Source organism: Bombina bombina, chromosome 1, assembly GCF_027579735.1.
Source record: "Bombina bombina isolate aBomBom1 chromosome 1, aBomBom1.pri, whole genome shotgun sequence".
Classification (NCBI taxonomy): Eukaryota; Metazoa; Chordata; class Amphibia; order Anura; family Bombinatoridae; genus Bombina; species Bombina bombina.
Window position 1 is genome coordinate 1,389,228,082 of NC_069499.1, and position 20,262 is coordinate 1,389,248,343.

The 20,262-nt window shown below is 39.0% G+C and overlaps 1 protein-coding gene across 2 annotated transcripts in view; it reads left to right on the plus strand.

The window, feature by feature from the left end:
- Window positions 1-20,262, plus strand: part of SMG5 (SMG5 nonsense mediated mRNA decay factor) — a 200,383-nt gene that overhangs the window by 155,054 nt on the left and 25,067 nt on the right. Inside the window, exons 16-17 of one of the 2 annotated variants that reach the window (XM_053704596.1) lie at window positions 8,108-8,266; window positions 18,313-18,372. In XM_053704596.1, coding sequence (XP_053560571.1) covers window positions 8,108-8,266; window positions 18,313-18,372 — 219 coding nt within the window. The remainder of the gene's footprint in view (window positions 1-8,107; window positions 8,267-18,312; window positions 18,373-20,262) is intronic. The other variant, XM_053704602.1, reaches the window with a different exon arrangement.

Sequence of the window (20,262 nt, forward strand, 5' to 3'; positions counted from 1 at the left end):
TGCAGTTGAGAGAGACCGGGGAAGCCTGCCCTTATCTCTTACCTTAAGGTGGTTTAGCACTGATTCAACTTAGTTACTATTGCAAAGAATGTTTCTCCTGTCATGATTATTTATGCAAAATGTATAATCCACCTTTTACAAACATGTGACTGCTGAAAATCTTAGGGGGAAGTTGAAGTAAACAAAAGCTTACATAAATTGTCTAAAAGTATTAACCCAAACCTCCCTGGAAGAAAGTAAAACAAGCACAATTCTTAATGTATTTCTAATGACACGGTGAGTCCACGGATCATCGTAATTACTATTGGGAATATCACTCCTGGCCTGCAAGAGGAGGCAAAGAGCACCACAGCCAAAGCTGTTAAATACTCCCCTTACCCACATCCCCCAGTCATTCTCTTTGCTTGTAGTGCAAGGAGGTGGTAAAGTTAGGTGTCTGATTCTTCTATCAAGAGTTTATTTTTAAGCAAAGCAGGTTTGGTTTTTAGGGTGTAGCCGTAGTCCATGTCAGTCTCTTCAGTAGAGCAATGGTGGCTTTTGAGCATTTTGGGAACTTGGGGGGTATAATCCCCTCTGCGCCTCCCGTGTAGTTTATGCTGCCCTTCTTTTGAAAGTCTGAGTAGGTTTGTTCAGTCTTTTGTTTCTTTCCACAGGTCCATGTAAGGAGTGTTGCCTTTCATACATTGTGAGCTGTCCTGCTGCCGGACAGATTATCATTGAGGTAAGTGCTGTTTTTTATTTTGAGAAGTCTGGCACTTAGGGGGTTAATATTCCTGAAGGTGTTCAGGTTTTATTACTCATGGCATTATCGTGGCGCACTGTGAGGAGTTTGGGTGGCAGTTTGTGACTGTTGTTTTGGGCTCTTATGTATGTTTTCCACATTTTATGGTTAAAACGTTTTTTTTATATTTGCTGCTAAACGGAGTTTTGCCGTTTATTTGGCGGCAGGTAGTTTGCTAAAGGTTCTCTCTGTGTCGTTTCTCCCAGCGGCAGTTTGTTAGCATGTTATGCCGGCCGGAAGGTTGTGTAGACGCCCACGATAGGTGGAGTTTTGTTTGGCCGAAGTGTGCGTGCTCTTCCTCTCTGTGTGCTTAGTCTACGGAAGTGAGAGGTTCATTCCTTTACTGCTCCGGTGCTGCAGTTTCTTGGTGGAGCTTCAGCGTGAGGTCTGGTTCATTTGTGTGCGCAAGTTAGTCTCTGTATATCCTCCGGTTGGTAGGGGGTTCATTTAGCACCTCAGTTGGTAGTGTGCAGAGGTGCTTGAAAGGGCTCAGGGCTTTTTATTTTTGTTCTAGGTAAAGAGACAGTAGCGTTATTTAAAGAGACATTAGCGTTATTTAAAATTTAATTTTTTTTGTTTTCTTTTGTGTGTAAAATGGACCAAGAGGACTTGCAAGCTGTTACCTGCAATTTATGTCTAGATGCCAATGTAGAGCCACCTATCCCTTTCTGTTCCTCATGTGTAGAGAGAACTTTGCAGTAAAGGGATAGGCTTTTTGATACAGAGCCTTCATTTTCTAGGGAGTCTGTTGTTCAGGAGCCCCCTGTTCAAGCTGTAGCGCAGCTTTCTCCCCATTCATCACAATCTCAATCCTCTTCAGTCTAATTTAATTAGGGGGCACCCTTATGATTGTAACAATACAATATGTTATTGTTATCAAATCAAGCAATGCAAAGTTACTTTAAATGTGGATCTATCCACTCAATTACCAGAACAGGGCTATTAATCAATTCTTAAACAAATTATTTGGTGAAATATTGAAGCAACAATTGGTATAATACCACAAATGTATATGGCACCATTTTTGAGAAAAAAAAATATATATATAGCGAGAGAAAACAGTTTTATCACCATAGATAATTGAATCTACAGTATATATAGGAACATAAGAGTCTCTTGTGATGTAGATGAAATCGATGGAGGCAGCAATCTGTGTAGGTTCCGGCCTAGATCCAAGGACAGCAGTCTAGAAGTATAAGAAGAAACAGATGCGCCACATGGCCCAATATTGTTTGATACAAAGATGAAATAATGGTGTATATGGTTACACTCACATGTATTGTAGCACCCCAAATAGTGCAATAGGAGTAGTCTGGGATCTATAACAGTCACCCAGAAGACTGTCCTCTTAAGATGGATATGTGATCTGTGGTAGAGAGATACAAAAGACACAGAGGTGCCTATATGGCCTAGTACACTATAGCCAAGGGATATGCAAATAAATGGTATAATATGCACTGACATTTGTTGTAGCATCTCCAATGATGCTAGTAAAGCAGGATGGGATCAATACAGTCACCCAACAGACTTGTTCATGGCAAGCAGGATACACCAAATCTCCAGGCAATCCAAAGGGTCAAAAAATTGGTCAAATAAAATTCAAATATAGGCAGCAAGTGTTTAAAAGTAATAAACTTACTTTATTAAAACAAAATTAAAACCAAGCGACGCATTTCTCAGCCTATGGCTGTTTCATCAGGCTTAATAAAAATGGTTATAAACACTTGCTATATATACCAAACAAATAAATTAAAATAATTAGCCACACTTGTTGTAGGAGTGGCCTAGGAAAACTGTGGACTCTGTTATAGCCAATCCAAATTCATTAACAGTCTGTTACATACATATATCAACCTTGTGGACATAGCAACATATAAACATACATTTTGTCAACATTGTAACACAGTAAAAAATCATCGTATCTCAAAAGATCCATGAAATACATTGTGCATAATCATATACTCTCTATACAAATGTATCCATAGTAAGATCAAACATTTATTAAAGCAACCCACTACTAATGGACTCGATTTCATATTTTCAATAAAGAAAGCAAATGTAAATGCCTTATTCAGTGTAAATATGTAATGCATTTTTTTGGCAAAAAGATCTTATTGTGTATGGGGCTGTCATTGGTCTATTGAGACACCGTTGGAGAAGTTGATATTCTATAAGATTATTTCTTTACACATCCCCTATTAGAACCTACTTGGTATTGAAAAATAAGTCAGTATAGAAATAATTAGATAGGTTAAATTAGATCTTCTTTCCATTTGACGATTTCGTTGATATTCATAAAATTATATTTATTTACACATCTTCTACTAAAACCAACTTTCTCTCGTCACTACTGTGCTGAAATCGTGTTTTTTGACAGCTCGCTACCGTCACTGGTCGCTATAGCCATAGTGTATTGTCAATCGGACTAATACACACCCCTTTGACGTCCTCCATTGACTCTCATTTGACTACAACGGTGTCTCAATAGACCAATGACAGCCCCATACGCAGTTGAGTGATAGACTAGTCTCTGACATGAGCAATAGAACTTGAGAGACGCCACTGATTTAATACATGATGCTACCAAGGTTTGAAATAGACAAAGTAAGGTAAATAAGATCTTTTGGCCAAAAAAAAACGCATTACATATTTACACTGAATAAGGCATTTACATTTGCTTTCTTTATTGAAAATATGAAATTGAGTCCATTAGTAGTGGGTTGCTTTAATAAATGTTTGATCTTACTATGGATACATTTGTATAGAGTGCCCTGCGTTTCGTCTCAGCTTGGTTTTTCTTTGCAGAATTTGTCTACTCGCATATCCTCTGCTGTATCTGTGGCCTTGTCTGCTTTTCCTGTGTTGCAGGGTAAGCGCAAAAGGAATTCTGATTCTGTTGCAGTTATGTCTGTTTCTTCTCAGAAGACTGAGGAAGAAGATATTTCAGTAGCGTCTGAAGGTGAAATCTCAGACTCTGATAGTGTGTCTCTTTTGGCTGATTCTGAGGTTGTTTCTTTCAGATTTAAGCTGGAGCACCTCTGTTTGTTACTCAGGGAGGTTTTGGCTACTTTGGATGACTGATTCTACGGTCATAGTTACTCCCAAGAAGGCTAGTAAACGTAACAAATTTTTTGTGGTTCCTTCTGTGGCGGAAGTTTTTCCTATTCCAGATCGGGTTTCAGAAATTATTTCACGGGAATGGGAGAAACCTGGAATTCCTTTTTCTCCTTCTCCTATTTTTAGGAAGATGTTTCCTATTGCGGATTCTTTTAAGGAATCTTGGCAGACATTTCCTAAGGTAGAGAGGGCTATTTCCACTTTGGCTAAGAGGACCACTATTCCTATTGAGGATAGTTGTTCTTTTAAACATCCCATGGACAAGAAGTTAGAAGCTTTACTTAAAAGGATGTATGTTCACCAGGGGTTCCAATGGCAACCTGCTGCGCGTATTGCTACACTTACCAGTGCGGCTGCATATTGGTTTGATGCATTGTCTGATTCTATTAAACAGAAATCTCCTCTGGAGGAAATTCAGGATAGAATTAAGTCTTTAAAATTGGCTAATTCTTTTATTGCGGACGCTTCTTTACAGGTCATCAAGTTAGGTGCAAAGATTTACATCTTTGCTGTTTTGGCGCGCAGGGCTTTATGGTTAAAGTCTTGGTCTGCGGATGTATCATCTAAATGTAAGCTTTTATCCATTCCTTACAAGGAGAAGACCTTGTTTGGGACTGGCTTGGCTGAGATTATTTCTGATATCACTAGACGGAACGGTCATTCTCTTCCTCAGGATATGAGAAATAAACAGAAGGGTCGTCGGAGTAATTTTCGGTCCTTTCGTAGTTTCTCTGGTAAGTCTTCCTCCTCCTCCTCCAAGCAGGATCAGTCCAAGCCTTCTTGGAAGTCCAATCAGTCCTGGAGCAAGGGGGAGCAATCTAAGAAGCCTGCTGCTGACGCAAAGTCAGCATGAAGGGTCTGCCCCCTGATCCGGGAATGGATCGTGTGGGGGGCAGGCTTTCTTTGTTTGCTCAGACATGGGTAAGGAATGTTCCAGATCCCTGGGTGGTAGATATTGTGTCCCATGGATACAAGCTGGAGTTTGAAAACTTTTCTTCCCAGGGGCATTCTTCAGTTGTGTTCAGGATCTTTCTGACATGGGAGTGATCGTTCCTGTTCCAGTACAGGAGCAGGGACTAGGGTTTTATTCCAATCTGTTTATCATTCCTAAAAAGGAGGGAACTTTCAGACCCATCCTGGATCTCAAGTGTGTAAACAAGTTTCTCAGAGTTCCGTCCTTCAAGATGGAAACTATTCGGTCTATTCTTCCTCTGGTTCAAGAGGGTCAGTTCATGACTACAGTAGATCTGAAGAATGCGTATCTGCATATTCCCATCCACAAGGATCATCACAAGTTTCTGAGATTTGCTTTCCTGGACAAGCATTTTCAGTTTGTGGCTCTTCCTTTTGGCTTTGCAACAGCTCCCAGGGTGTTTTCAAAGGTCCTGGGTGCGTTTATTGGCAGTTCTCAGACTGCAGGGGGTTGCGGTAGCTCCTTACCTGGACAACATTCTAGTTCAGGCGCCATCTTTTCAACTAGCAAACTCCCACACAGGAGTCTTCTGCGCTCCCACGGTTGGAAGGTGAATTAAAGAGAAAGTTCCTTGATTCCGGCTACAAGAGTGGTATTCTTGGGAACCATTATAGATTCTCTGGAAAGTAAGATCTTTTTGACAGAAGTAAGGAAGTAAAACATTTTAAATTTCTGTCTGGCTCTTCAGTCATCTCCTCGTCCGTCGGTGGCCCACGTGTATGGAGGTTATTTGTCTGATGGTTTCGGTCATGGACATCATTCTGTTTGCTCAGTTTCATCTCATACCTCTGCAGTTATGCATGCTGAGACAGTGGAACAGGGATTAACCGGATCTGTCTCCGAAAATTGTTATAGATCAGGCTGCACGCGATTCTCTTCTGTGGTGGTTGTCTCAGGATCGTCTCTCCCAGGGAACCTGGGTGATTGTGACCACGGATGCCAGTCTGCTGGGTTGGGGAGCTGTCTGGGGTTCTCTGAAGGCTCAGGGTTTGTGGACCCGGGAGGAATCGGTTCTTCCTATAAATGTCTTCGAGTTGAGGGCAATCTTCATTGCTCTCCTAGCCTGGCCTCAATTGGCTTCAACCCACTTTATCAGATTTCAGTCGGACAATATAACGTCCGTGGCTTACATCAATCATCAAGGGGGAACTCTGAGTTCTTTGGCGATGGAGGTAGCCAGGATTATTCAGTGGGCAGAGATTCACAATTGCTGTCTGTCTGCGATTCACATTCCAGGGGTAGAAAATTGGGAAGCAGATTTTATGAGCCAACGGTCTTTTCATCTGGGGGAGTGGGAAATTCATTCGGAGGTGTGTTCCAGTTTATTTCTCAGGTGGGGTCTTCCGGAATTGGATCTTATAGCATCTTGTCACAATGCCAAGCTTCCGAAGTACGGATCGAGGTCAAGGGATCCTCAAGCTGTAATAATAGATGCTCTAGTGGTTCCCTGGAAGTTCAGCCTGGCATACGCGTTTCTTCCGTTTGCCCTTCTTTCTCGGGTCATTGCTCACATCAGGCAAGAGAGGTTGTCATTGATTCTCATTGCGCCAGCTTGGCCTCGCAGAATCTTGTATGCAGATCTGGTGGAAATGTAATCGTCTCCACCGTGGAGTCTTCCATTAAGAAAGGACCTTCTAATTCAGGGGCCTTCCCTTCATCCAAATCTCGTTTCTCTGAAGCTGACTGCTTGGAGATTGATCGCTTTATTCTATCTAAGCATGGTTTTTCAGAGTCGGTTATTGAGACTATGATTCAGGTTCGTAAGCCTGTGACTAGAAAGATTTATTACAATATATGGCGTAAATATCTGTATTGGTGTGATTCTAAGGGCTACTCTTGGAGTAGAGTTAGGATTCCTAAGATTTTGTCTTTTCTCCAGGAGAGTCTGGAGAAAGGTTTATCTGCTAGTACCCTGAAGGGTCAAATTTCTGCTTTATATATTTTGTTACATAAATGTCTGGCGTATGTGTCAGACGTTTAGTCTTTTTGTCAGGCTTTGGTTTGAGCCTATGCATTCTTTGGATATTAAGTTGTTAACCTGGAAGGTTTTGTTTTCGGTTGCTATCTCTTCGGCTCGAAGAGTCTTGGAGCTTTCTGCACTGCAGTGTGAGTCTCCTTTCCTTATTTTTCATTCTGATAAGGTAGTACTTCGTACTGCTTTAGGTTTTCTTCCCAAGTTTTTTTCTGATAAGAATATTAATCAAGAAATTGTTGTTCCTTCTTTGTGTCCTAATCCTCCTTCTCATAAGGAACGTTCGTTGCACAACTTGGATGTAGTTCGTGCATTGAAATATTATTTGCCGGCGACTAAGGATTTTCGCCAGTCTTCTTCTTTGTTGTTTTTTCAGGAAAACGTAAAGGTCAGAAAGCTACGGCTTCTTCTCTTTCTTATTGGTTGAGGAGTGTTATTCACTTGGCATATGAGACTGCTGGTCAGCAGCCTCCTGAGAAAATCATGGCTCATTCCACGAGGGCTGTTTCTTCTACTTGGGCTTTTAAAAATGGTGCTTATGTGGATCAGATTTGCAAGGCTGTCACTTGGTCATCTTTACATACTTTTTAAAAATTTTACAAATTTGATACTTTTGCTTCAGCTGAGGCTGTTTTTTGGTAGAAAGGTTCTTCAAGCAATGGTGCCTTCTGTTTAGGTATCTGTCTTGTCCCTCCCTTATTATCTGTGTCCTATAGCTTGGGTATTGATTCCCAATAGTAATTATGATGATCCGTGGACTCACTGTGTCAAGAAAGAAACAAATTTATCAGGTAAGCATACATTTAATTTTTACAGAAAAAAGGTTACAAAATAAATAATTGTTGAAATGTCAAGTTTAATGGTCCTTTAAAACCACTTACCTTACAACCCATTGAACTGCTAATGTTTGTTTTAGATTTCATATGCTGGATTTAATGCATTTGTAATCAATAGGTGTGGCTGACACCCGAACTTAATAATTAGTAGGGGTATCCTTACTACCTTACTATATAGTGTAGGTATGTTTGTGTATGTTATTCAATACATTTGTAATATAAGATATGCTTGTGGGTGTTTAATATAAATAGTATATGATGTACTGATATAGAAGTTTATTTTACATTTCTATAGTTATACTGTAGGTTTATGAAATACACACAATTACATATGCACTGTCCATTTAATGAACATAGCTATGTTTGCTATTGATTTTTAGCAACATGTTTTCAGCCTCTCTTATTGGTTTGTGTATTGTGTCCATCAGTCAGTTGTGCGCAGCTGCTACATTCAGAGTTTTGGGCATTTTCTGACGCGCTTACAAGGCAACGTTCTGCAGTTCAACCAAGAGCTGGGCATTTTCACAAGCATTGCGGGCACAGAACAGGACAACATTTTACATCAGGCACAAGCACAGTTCCGCATGGTAGGTGAATTTTAAGAAACAAGAGTAGAAAATAAAATCTATATTCTTCCTTTCTACCTTGTAGTTTGCAGTGTAATAGCCTTCTGGTAATCTGTTTTAAGTTTACTGCTGTACTTGTTAGTGAAGCAGTTTAACACTTTTAGGTGAGATTGCTTTGGATAAGGTTTAATTTTCAGTTAAAAATTAAAATTTCAACATTTTAAAATTAATTAAAATAAGGCTGAGAAGTAAAAATTATCGCATTGCTTGCAAAACCACAAGTTGATAGATTGGGACAACTGGCAGAGCAAATAATAGTAACTTGCATTTCTGCTGGAAAATTAAGATGCCAGAGTATAAGTGGCAAGAGTCCATGAGCTAGTGATGTATGGGATTATACATTCCTACCAGGAGGGGGCAAAGTTTCCTAAACCTCAAAATGCCTATAAATACACCACCTCCCACCTCACTCATACCTCAGTTTTACAAACTTTGTCTTCTTGTGGAGGTGGTGAAGCAAGTTGTGCTTGATTTTCTTCTGTGATAGGCGCTTCTAAGCATATTGAAGCCCAGTTCCTCTCTAAGTACATTGTCTGAGGGATGTGAAGGGAGTATTGCCTAACGATGTCATGTTTTCACCTATGGGAAATCTATTTTAAGGATCTCTGTAATCGGTCGCAGAGATTAATCTTTGCCTCCCTTTGCAGATTGACATTATACTCCTCTACCATTACCTCTGCTGATATGTTTCAGTACTGGTTTGGCTGTCTGCTATATGTGGATGGGTGTCTTCTGGTAAGTATATATCATTTTTTAAGACACTCAGCTATGTTTGGCACTTTATCTTCTAAAGTTTTAAATGTATATTGTATATATTTGCCATGAGTCAGGTCTGTGTATTTCCCTTTTGCAGTCTAAACTGTTTCAGCTTGGGAATTATGTTTATGGGAGTTTAAGGCTTACCTGGGGTTCCAGTTAATTTTAACTTGAAGTCTGGGGGGTTTTTTTCAAAAAATTTTGCGGGCTTAGGCTCGCAATGACACAGAATGTTACCTTTCATTGCAACATTTTTGGCACAAGGTTTTTTGGCGCAAAGGCACGCCTGTTATGATGCGAGTTGGGTAATTTTATCTTTGGCGCAAAAAGTTTTTTGCTCTCCATTTGTGCCGTTTTTGACACCTTAAATTTGTTATGTAAGTGTCTCCCTCTTTTTGCTCTCTGCTCTCTTTTGATCTTAGAGGGCTAGGTTGCTTTACTTTTGTATACATTTGTTATCATAAGCATTTTTTCCCATTCCTGAAACTATTTGTGAAAATTGGATATTTTGTTTAAATGTTGTTTTTTCTTTTTTGTTAAATTTTGGAAGATGTCTCAGACTGATCCTGCCTCTGATGTTACTGTAGGAACTAAGCTGCTTGAACATAATTCTACCAAAGTTTGTATGTTGTAATTAAGCAGATCTTGCTTCTTCAGCTCAAATATGTGACACTTGTTATGAAAAGCTTTTACATGTTTCTATAAGTACAAATACATCTACTGTTAAACCTTCAGTCTAATGTACATGATATTCCTGTAGATATTAAAGATTATATTGCTGCAGCCATAGAGGAGGCTATGACTGCTATTCCGCCTTCAAATAAACGTAAAAGGTCTCTCCTTCTCATAAATCTGATGAAGCCTGTATTGATCGTCGGCATACTGAAGTATTTTCTGCTGATGAGGATTTCTCTGGTTCAGAGGATCCTACTTCAGAGTCTGAAATTGATAAATAAACCTTTCTTTTTAAGATGAATATATTCGTTCTTTATTAAACAAAGTATTGTTTACTTTGGGTATTGAGGAATCTAGTCCTCTTGATAACAAGAATAGCAAACATTTGAATTCTGAGGTTACTCCTGAAGTTTTTCCTTTTCCAGATGCTATCTCTCATATGATTACTAAGGAATGGTTTAAACTTGGTGTTTCTTTTAACCCTTCTTCTAGGTTTAAAAAGTTATTTCCTTTACCTGTGGCTAATTTAGAGTTTTGGGAAAAAGTCCCTAAGGTTGATAGGGCTATTTCTACTTTGGCCAAACATACTACTATTCCTATGGAAGATAGTACTTCTTTTAAGGATCCTTTAGATAGGAAGATTGAATTTTATCTTAGAAAAGCACATTTACATACTGGCTATATTCTTAGACCTGCCATTTCTATGGCTGATGTTGCTGCTGCTTCAACTTTTTGGTTGGTCAGTTTAGCTCAACAGTTAATAGATCCTGAACTATCTAGCATTGTTCTTTTACTTCAACATGTTAATCATTTTATTTGAGATGCTATATTTGATGTCATTAAGATTGATATTAAATCTATGTCTTTAGCTATTCTTACTAGAAGAGCTTTATGGCTTAAATCTTGGAATGCTAATATGGTGTCTAAATCTAGATTACTATCTTTATCATTTCAGGGTAGTAATTTATTTGGTTCTCAATTGGATTCTATTATCTCCACTATCACCGGGGGAAAGGGAGTTTTTCTGACCAAGATAAAAAAAAATCGAAGGGTAAATTTAAAGCTCCCAATCATTTTCATTCCTTTTGTCAGAATATAGAACAAAAAACCTCTCCTTCCCCTAAGGCCTCTGGCTCTAATTGGAGACCATCTCCGAATTGGAATAAATCCAAGCCTTTCAAAAAACCTAATCCAGCCCCTAATACTGCAAGAAGATGTGGCCCTCAAACCAGCTCAACTAGTGGGGGTAGATTTAAATTAATTCAACACATTTGGACAGTCTCTGTTCAAAACCAGTGGATTCAGAATATTGTTTCTCAGGGATATAGAATAGGTTTTAGAATAAGACCTCCCATGGGAAGATTCTTTCTCATTTTCCAACAAACCCTGTGAAGGCTCAGGCTTTTCAGAAATGCGTTTCAGACCTGGAGCTTTCAGGGGTGATTGTTCCAGTTTCTCTGCAGGAGCGGGGTTTGGGTTTTTATTCAAATCTATTCATTTTCCCAAAGAAAAAAGATTAGTTAAAGACCAATTCTGGATCTGAAATTTCTAAATCGTTTTGTAAGAGTCCCAACTGGTGACTATCAGGACTATTCTGCCTTTTGTTCAGCAAGGTCATTTCATGTCCACAATAGACTTACAGGACACTTATCTTCATATTCCGATTCATCCAGACAAGTTTTTATTTTGACGGCAAATTTCGATTTAGTTTTAGTCTTTTGTCTAAAATGCTATTTTAGTCATCTAAATTGTTTTAGTTTTAGTCGACTCAATCTCCAGTAGATTTTAGTCGACTAAAATCTTATTGGTTTAGTTAAAGTGTAATGCATTATTTAAGCATTTCTCTATAATTTGCAAACTGATTATATACTCCAGGAGTAAACATTAACACCTGTTATTTATGGTATTAAGGTTTAAACATGCAATACAGGCACAGATTTAGCCGTTGTTATATATAACATCTTTAGTAAACTTAAAATTAAATAAAACCAAGTTTCATAAACAAACAGAAGTGCAACTTTAAAATATAAAAAAACAAAACTGTATTGGCTGTATTGCACATATTATCCAATATAAAAACTTTAACAGTTCTCTGTTAATAATTAAAACGGGTATCAAGTAACTCAACACAACAATAAGTTTCTGCAGCTAGCACAGGCAGAGCATAACTTAAACCCATCCATACTCGTGGGTTATGCTTATTTCTATAGGAAGAATCAATTGATTGTTTACAGATTCAAACATTTTTCGGCAACGATATTAGCACTGCTCTAGAACTTCCAAATTAATTATATACTCATTTAGTAAAGGTTTATTTACCAGTTTTTATTTATGGTATTAAGGTTTGAACATGCAATACAGATTTAAAAGATTTAACTGTTGTGTTATACAACATGTCTATCTTAACATTCAAGAAAATTACGTTTCGTACATTTTACAAAAGAGCAGTAATTAGATATGGATTGATTATAACACCTTGCATAAAATGTTTTTGTCAGCAAATTTTGATTTAGTTTTAGTCATAGTCTTGACTAAATGTCATTTTGATTTAGTTTTAGTCAGTCTTTTGACTAAAATGTCATTTTAGTCGTATTTTAGTCATTAGAATTTCTTTCGTTTTATACTCATTTTAGTCTAGTTTTAGTCGACGAAATTAACACTAAATTCCAGACCACTATCGTTTTCTGAGATTCTCTTTTCTACACAAGCATTACCAATTTGTCGCTCTTCCATTTGGCCTAGCTACAGCTCTGAGGATTTTCTATCTGTAATCAGAGAGCAGGGTATTGTGGCGTTTCCTTATTTGGACGATATCTTGGTACTAGCTCAATGTTTTCATTTAGCCGAATCTCTCACTAAACGACTAGTGTGGTTTCTTCAAAGTCATGGTTGGAGGATCAAGTTACAAAAGTTTCTTGATTCCTCAGACAAGGGTCACCTTTTTAGGTTTCCAGATAGATTCAGTGTTCATGACTCTTTCTCTGACAGACAAGAGACAAATGAAGTTAGTTTTAGTCTGTCTAAACCTGAGTCTCTATCATTCCCTTCAGTGGCTATGTGCATGGAAGTTTTAGGTCTCATGACTGCAGCATCGGACGTGATCCCATTTGCTCGTTTTCATTTGAGATCTCTACAGCTTTGCATGTTGCACCAATGGTGCAGTTATACTCTGATGTCACAACTGATATACTTAAAGTGATGGTAAATTTAGTGCAATTTGGAATTACCAGCGTATTCCTTGTGTCTGTAGCACCTAAATCGCTATGTTTTTTTATTATGTAAAAGGTATGTTTATAAATTTAGATTTTAATTACCGAGTTTTAACAATGTTAGCTCCGCCCCGGGCATTTCTTCCTGGTTTGTTCATGATCCAAGTAGAGAGCGGATCCACCCGCTCTCTACGTCATCATATGAGCATCTCTGTCTTCATGGTTAGATTTGCGCATGCGTTCCGTCTATCTGTCTGCCATCTAACATGTAGCGCATGTGCTTTGCAAATGTGGGGCGTGTTTGGTTTTTTACAGTCGCCGACTGGCCTGATTTTTGATTGCACGTTAAAAAAACGTGACTTTCAAAATCAATGGCGGCGTTTCTACGGGTGGAGGAATGGAGGGTCAATTGGAGGATTCTAAAAGTAAATATTAATTAAAAAAACTAGCGTATTAAGAGATTTTGATGAATGAAAGTCCATTTCGATTTTGATTTACTGTAGGACTGCATGTTTGAAACTGTGATTGTTTACCATCACTTGAAATCCCAACACTCAACTCTCTCTGACTTTGTGGTTAGACCATCACCTTATTGTTCATTGGGCCTCATTTGTTCGTCCTACCTGGACTGTGATCATAACAGATGCAAGTCTTACAGGTTGGGGAGCTGTCTGGGGGTATCTGACAGCACAAGGAGTTTGGAAACCTTAAGAGGCGAGGTTACCAATCAATATTTTAAAACTGTGCTATTTTCAGAGCTCTTCAGGCGTGGCCTCTATTAAAGAGAGAACTTTACATTCGTTTTCAAACGGACATTATCACAACAGTGACCTATGTCAATCATCAAGGAGGGACTCGCAGGCCTTCAGCAATGAAAGAAGTATCTCGGATACTTTCTTGGGCGGAATCCAACTCTCGTCTAATTTCTGCGATTCATATTCCAGGTGTAGACAATGGAAAGGGGATTATCTCAGCCGTCAGACTTTACATCCTGGGGAGTGGTCTCTCCTTCCAGAAGTTTTTTCATCTTGTACAGATGTGGGGTCTTCCAGAATTAGATCTGATGGCCTCTCGTCTAAACAGGAAGATACCCAGATACCTTTCCAGGTCCAGGGATCCTCAGGTGGAGATAGATGCCTTAGCAGTTCTTTGGTTTTACCAACCTGCTTATATTTTTCCGCCTTTGGTTCTTCTTCCAAGGGTGATCTCCAAGATCATAATGGAGCAATCTCATTTGTTTCTGATAGCACCAGCATGGCTACGCAGGTTTTGGTATGTGGATCTTGTCTGGATGTCCAGCTGCCAGCCTTGACCACTACCTTTAAGACTAGACCTTCTTTCTCAAGGACTGTTTTTCTATCAGGATCTCAAATCTCTAAATTTGAATGCATGAAAATTGAACGCTTAGTCATAGAGGTTTCTCTGACTCAGTGATTAGCACTGTGATACAGGCTCATAAGTCTGTTTCAAGGAAAATGTATCATTGGGTTTGGAAAACCTATATTTCATGGTGTTCCACTCATAATTATTCCTGGCATTCTTTCAGAATTCCCAGGATTTTTCAGTTTATTCAGGAGGGTTTGTCTGCAAATACTTTGAAAGGACAAATTTCTGCTCTTTCTGTTTTATTTCATAGAAAGATTGCTAAACTTCCTGACATTCACTGTTTTTTTTTGTTCAGTCTTTGATTCGTGTTAAACCTGTTATTAAATCTATTTCTCCTCCTTGGAGTCTCAATTTGTTTTTGAAGATTTTGCAGGCTCCTCCTTTTGAGCCTATGCATTCTTTGGATATTAAACTACTTTCTTGGAAAGAGTTATTTCTTTTGGCTATCTCTTCTGCTAGAAGAGTTTTCCGAATTGTCTGCTCTTTCTTGTGAGTCTCCTTATTTGATTTTCCATCAGGATAAGGCTGTTTTGCAGACTTCATTTACATTTTTATCTAAAGTTGTGAATTCTAACAACATCAATTGGGAAATTGTTGTTCGTTCCTTTTGTCCTAAGAATCTTGAAAGATCTTTACATTCTTTGTATGTGGTAAGAGCTTTGAAATATTATGTAGAGGCTACTAAAGTTTTTAGAAAGACTTCTAGTCTATTTATTTTTTCTGGTCCCAGGAAAGGTCAGAAAGCCTCTATTTCTTTAGCATCTTGGTTGAAACTTTTGATTCACAAAGCTTATTTGGAGGCGGGGCATTCTCCACCTCAGAGAATTACAGCTCATTCTACTAGATCAATTGCCACTTCTTGGGCTGTTGAGAATGAAGCTTCAGTTGATCAAATTTTCAAAGCAGCAACTTGGTGGTCTTTGCATACTTTTACAAAATTTTACCATTATGATGTGTTTGCTACCTCGGACGCAGCCTTTGGTAGAAAGGTTCTTCAGTCTGATTCTAGTGCCTATGATTTGAGGTTTTTTTTAAATTTTTAAGAAAACTTCATTATTTTTTGGGGTTTCATTTCTCAGCGAAATTAGCTGTTATTTCTTCTGTTATGTGTGATCAGTCCACGGGTCATCATTACTTCTGGGATATAACTCCTCCCCAACAGGAAATGCAAGAGGATTCACCCAGCAGAGCTGCATATAGCTCCTCCCCTCTACGTCAGTCCCAGTCATTCTCTTGCACCCAACGACTAGATAGGATGTGTGAGAGGACTATGGTGATTATACTTAGTTTTTATGACTTCAATCAAAAGTTTGTTATTTTACAATAGCACCGGAGCGTGTTATTACTTCTCTGGCAGAGTTTGAGGAAGAATCTGACAGAGATTTTTTACTATGATTTTAACCGGAGTCGTTAAGATCATATTGCTGTTCTCGACCATCTGAGGGAGGTAAAGGCTTCAGATCAGGGGACAGCGGGCAGATGAATCTGCATTGAGGTATGTGGCAGTTTTTATTTTCTGAATGGAATTGATGAGAAAAGCCTGCCATACCGTTAAAATGACATGTATGTATACACTTCAGTATTCTGGGGATGGTATTTCACCGGAACTACTGTGTTAAAGGTCACTAATCCTTTTAATAACTATTCTCATGTTAAACGTTTTTGCTGGAATGTAGAATCGTTTACATTGCTGAGGTACTGTGTGAATAAATATTTGGGCATTATTTTCCACTTGGCAGTTTTTTGCTTTAATTGTGACAGTTTCGTTTCTCTTCACTGCTGTGTGGGAGAGGGAGGGGCCGTTTTTGGCGCTCTTTGCTACGCATCAAAAAATTCCAGTCAGCTACTTTTATATTTCCTGCATGATCCGGTTCATCTCTGACAGATCTCAGGGGTCTTCAAACTTCTTTGAAGGGAGGTAAATTCTCTCAGCAGAGCTGTGAGAATTCTTATAGTGACTGTGTATAAAAAAAAACATCAAAATCTAACTTCTCTGAAGCTGACTGCTTGGAAATTGAACGCTTGATTTTATCAAAACGTGGTTTTTCTGAGTCGGTTATTGATACCCTGATTCAGGCTAGGAAGCCTGTTACCAGAAGGATTTACCATAAAATATGGCGGAAATACCTATACTGGTGCGAATCCAAAGGTTACTCCTGGAGTAAGGTTAGGATCGCTAGGATATTGTCTTTTCTACAAGAAGGTTTAGAAAAGGGTTTATCAGCTAGTTCATTAAAGGGACAGATTTCAGCTCTGTCCATCTTGTTACACAGACGTCTGTCAGAAAATCCAGACGTCCAGTCCTTTTGTCAGGCTTTAGCTAGGATCAAGCCTGTGTTTAAAGCTGTTGCTCCACCATGGAGTTTAAACTTAGTTCTTAACGTTTTACAGGGTGTTCCGTTTGAACCCCTTCATTCCATTGATATAAAAATGTTATCTTGGAAAGTTCTGTTTTTAATGGCTATTTCCTCGGCTCGAAGAGTCTCTGAGTTATCAGCCTTACATTGTGATTCCCCTTATCTGATTTTTCACTCAGACAAGGTAGTTCTGCGTACTAAACCTGGGTTCTTACCTAAGGTAGTCACTAACAGGAACATCAATCAAGAGATTGTTGTCCCATCCTTGTGTCCAAATCCTTCTTCAAAGAAGGAACGTCTTTTACACAATCTGGATGTAGTTCGTGCCCTCAAGTTCTACTTGCAGGCAACTAAAGATTTTCGCCAAACTTCTTCCTTGTTTGTCGTTTACTCTGGACAGAGGAGAGGTCAAAAAGCTTCTGCTACCTCTCTCTCTTTTTGGCTTCGTAGCATAATACGTTTAGCCTATGAGACTGCTGGACAGCAGCCTCCTGAAAGAATTACAGCTCACTCCACTAGAGCTGTGGCTTCCACTTGGGCCTTTAAGAATGAGGCCTCTGTTGAACAGATTTGCAAGGCTGCAACTTGGTCTTCGCTTCATACTTTTTCCAAATTTTACAAATTTGACACTTTTGCTTCTTCGGAGGCTATTTTTGGGAGAAAGGTTCTTCAGGCAGTGGTTCCTTCTGTATAATGAGCCTGCCTATCCCTCCCGTCATCCGTGTACTTTTGCTTTGGTATTGGTATCCCAGAAGTAATGATGACCCGTGGACTGATCACACATAACAGAAGAAAACATAATTTATGCTTACCTGATAAATTCCTTTCTTCTGTTGTGTGATCAGTCCACGGCCCGCCCTGTTTTAAGGCAGGTAAATATCTTTTAAATTATACTCCAGTCACCACTTCACCCTTGGTTACTCCTTTCTCGTTGATTCTTGGTCGAATGACTGGGACTGACGTAGAGGGGAGGAGCTATATGCAGCTCTGCTGGGTGAATCCTCTTGCATTTCCTGTTGGGGAGGAGTTATATCCCAGAAGTAATGATGACCCGTGGACTGATCACACAACAGAAGAAAGGAATTTATCAGGTAAGCATAAATTATGTTTTTATCCCTCCCTCTCTAGTGACTAGTGGATTTCCACATCTTGGGTATTATATCCCATACGTCACTAGCCACTTACATGAAAGAAAACATAATTTCATGCATAAAGTTATTTCTTTCATAGTGGCAAGAGTCCATGAGACCCACCCTATTTTTGGTAGTTATGATTTTTTTGTATAAAGCACTTTATTTTTTCCAGTTCCTCTTTTTGTATGCTTTTTACTCCTTCTTTTACACCTCACTTCTTGGCTACACTTTAAACTGAGGTATGAGTGAGGTAGGAGGTGTATTTATAGGCATTTTGAGGTTTGGGAAACTTTGTCCCCTCCTGGTAGGAATGTATATCCCATACGTCACTAGCTCATGGACTCTTGCCACTATGAAAGATATTAATTTATCAGGTAAGTTCTTACATAAATTGTTTTCCGCTGGAAAATTAAGATTCCAGAGTATTTGTGAACTTACCTATGTTTTATGACCAAAAATATGTGTCAGCTGATCTCCTTTCATTTCTTCAGGCGCAGGAAGAAGCCCGGAGGAACCGTCTCATGAGAGATATGGCTCAGCTAAGGCTACAGGTACGTTTTGGTCTGATGGAACTTGTTTTAGAAAGTTCTTTAAAATGCAGATATTTTAATGATAGAATCGGTGTGGCAAAACCTATTATTTTTTAGGTTTGACTAATGTGGTATATTAAATTAGGTGATCAAAAGTTACATAAACAAATAAACTGGAAGTCACATATCTATCTTGTATTATCTTAAACTGACACACCATTTTTTTCCATGCATGTCAGAATTAAAATTAATTTTATTCCAGACGCTATTACAGCCTCCTACACTGACAAAACTAGAGGAGTTGCAATACTCTTACATAAAGATCTCCAGTTCGACCAAATCTATCTAGAAAAAGACCCAGAGGGAAGATTTATCATCTGTTTGTAAACTTAATGGCAATTTGTACACTCTGGTCAATTTATATGCCCCTAATCAACAGCAGTTAGTTTCTCACAACTGTCCTAAATAAGGCGAAATTGGTAAGACAGGGACACATTATAATAGGTGGCGACTTCAATGTCGTTGGGGACCCTAAACTAGATAAGAAAATCCGTTGATTCCTATACTAGCTCTACCACAGCCAAATTTCGGTCTCTGATTGCAAGACATGATCTATATGACGTCTGGCGGTCATGTCATCCTGATGATAGAGATTTTACTTTTTTCTCTAACCCACATAAATCTTATTCCAGGCTGGACCATTTTTTTATGAATTCTAGACTTCTTAACGAGGTCACCGATTCTCGTATACATCTTTGTACTTGGTCGGACCATGATGCAGTGTCCTTTGATATTTTCCCGGCGATCGCCCGCAAAGGTGGACACATATGGAGATTTACTAACTCTTTATGGGAAGAGCCAGGATTTCGGGATTCCCTTACTAAAGTGCTTGAGGAATTTATTCAATTCAATAAACCAGAGCAGACTTCTTCCCAAACTTTATGGGTGGCGCTAAAGGCATTTATTAGGGGATTCTGTATTTCTGAATTTTCCAGATTTAAGAAAAACAGGGGAGGCCCTTTGGGTCAACTGGTAGGGAACCTAAGAAACTTAGAGAAAAACAACAGAAGTAATCCTTCCGTTTCCGTGTCAGATGAAATTGGTATCCTTAGACAGCAAATTCTCCAGCTGGAACAAGATAAAGTTAAAGCTAATTTAGCAAAATTTTAACAACTAATGTATTATAAGGGCAATAAGGCGAATGAGCTTCTTGCGAGGAACCTTAATGCTAGGACTGCTCATTACAGGATTCAGACCATAGATGTCAATGGGTCCAAAATCTTAGCACCTGAAGCGATAGGTGATGCCTTCGCCGATTACTATTATAAGCTTGATAATATAGAGGAGGTAGAAAATTTAGCTATACCCCCTACGAATAGGATTCAGGGGTTTCTGGATACCCTTGATCTCACTGAACTTTCGGAGGATGCAAGAAGCGCACTTCTGCTTCCATTCACCAACAAGGAAATATATAAGGTCATTTCTCAGCTCAAGCCAAACAAGTCTCCTGGACCAGATGGCTTTACCGGCTCCTTCTATAAGGAATTCAGACGACACTTGGCTCCCATTTTATGTTCCTTATTTACTGAAGTGGCCAATTAGGGTAGTTTCTCTAAAGAGTTCCTGGAAGCATCTATTATTGCAATCCCTAAACCTGGGAAAGACCCCTTGCACTGTACCAGTTACAGACCTATCTCGCTCAGTCAAGCTTTACTCTAAACTATTGGCTAATAGGATTGTCCATATGCTGCCCAATATAATCCAGATAGACCAAGTTGGCTTCACCTTTGGTAGGCAAGGGCCTGACAATACCCGTAAATTGCTACAGGTCTTTTCGGAATCAGCTTAACGGGGAATTTCCGTTGTGGCCCTGTCACTGGACGCTGAAAAAGCGTTAGACAGGGTCTGTTG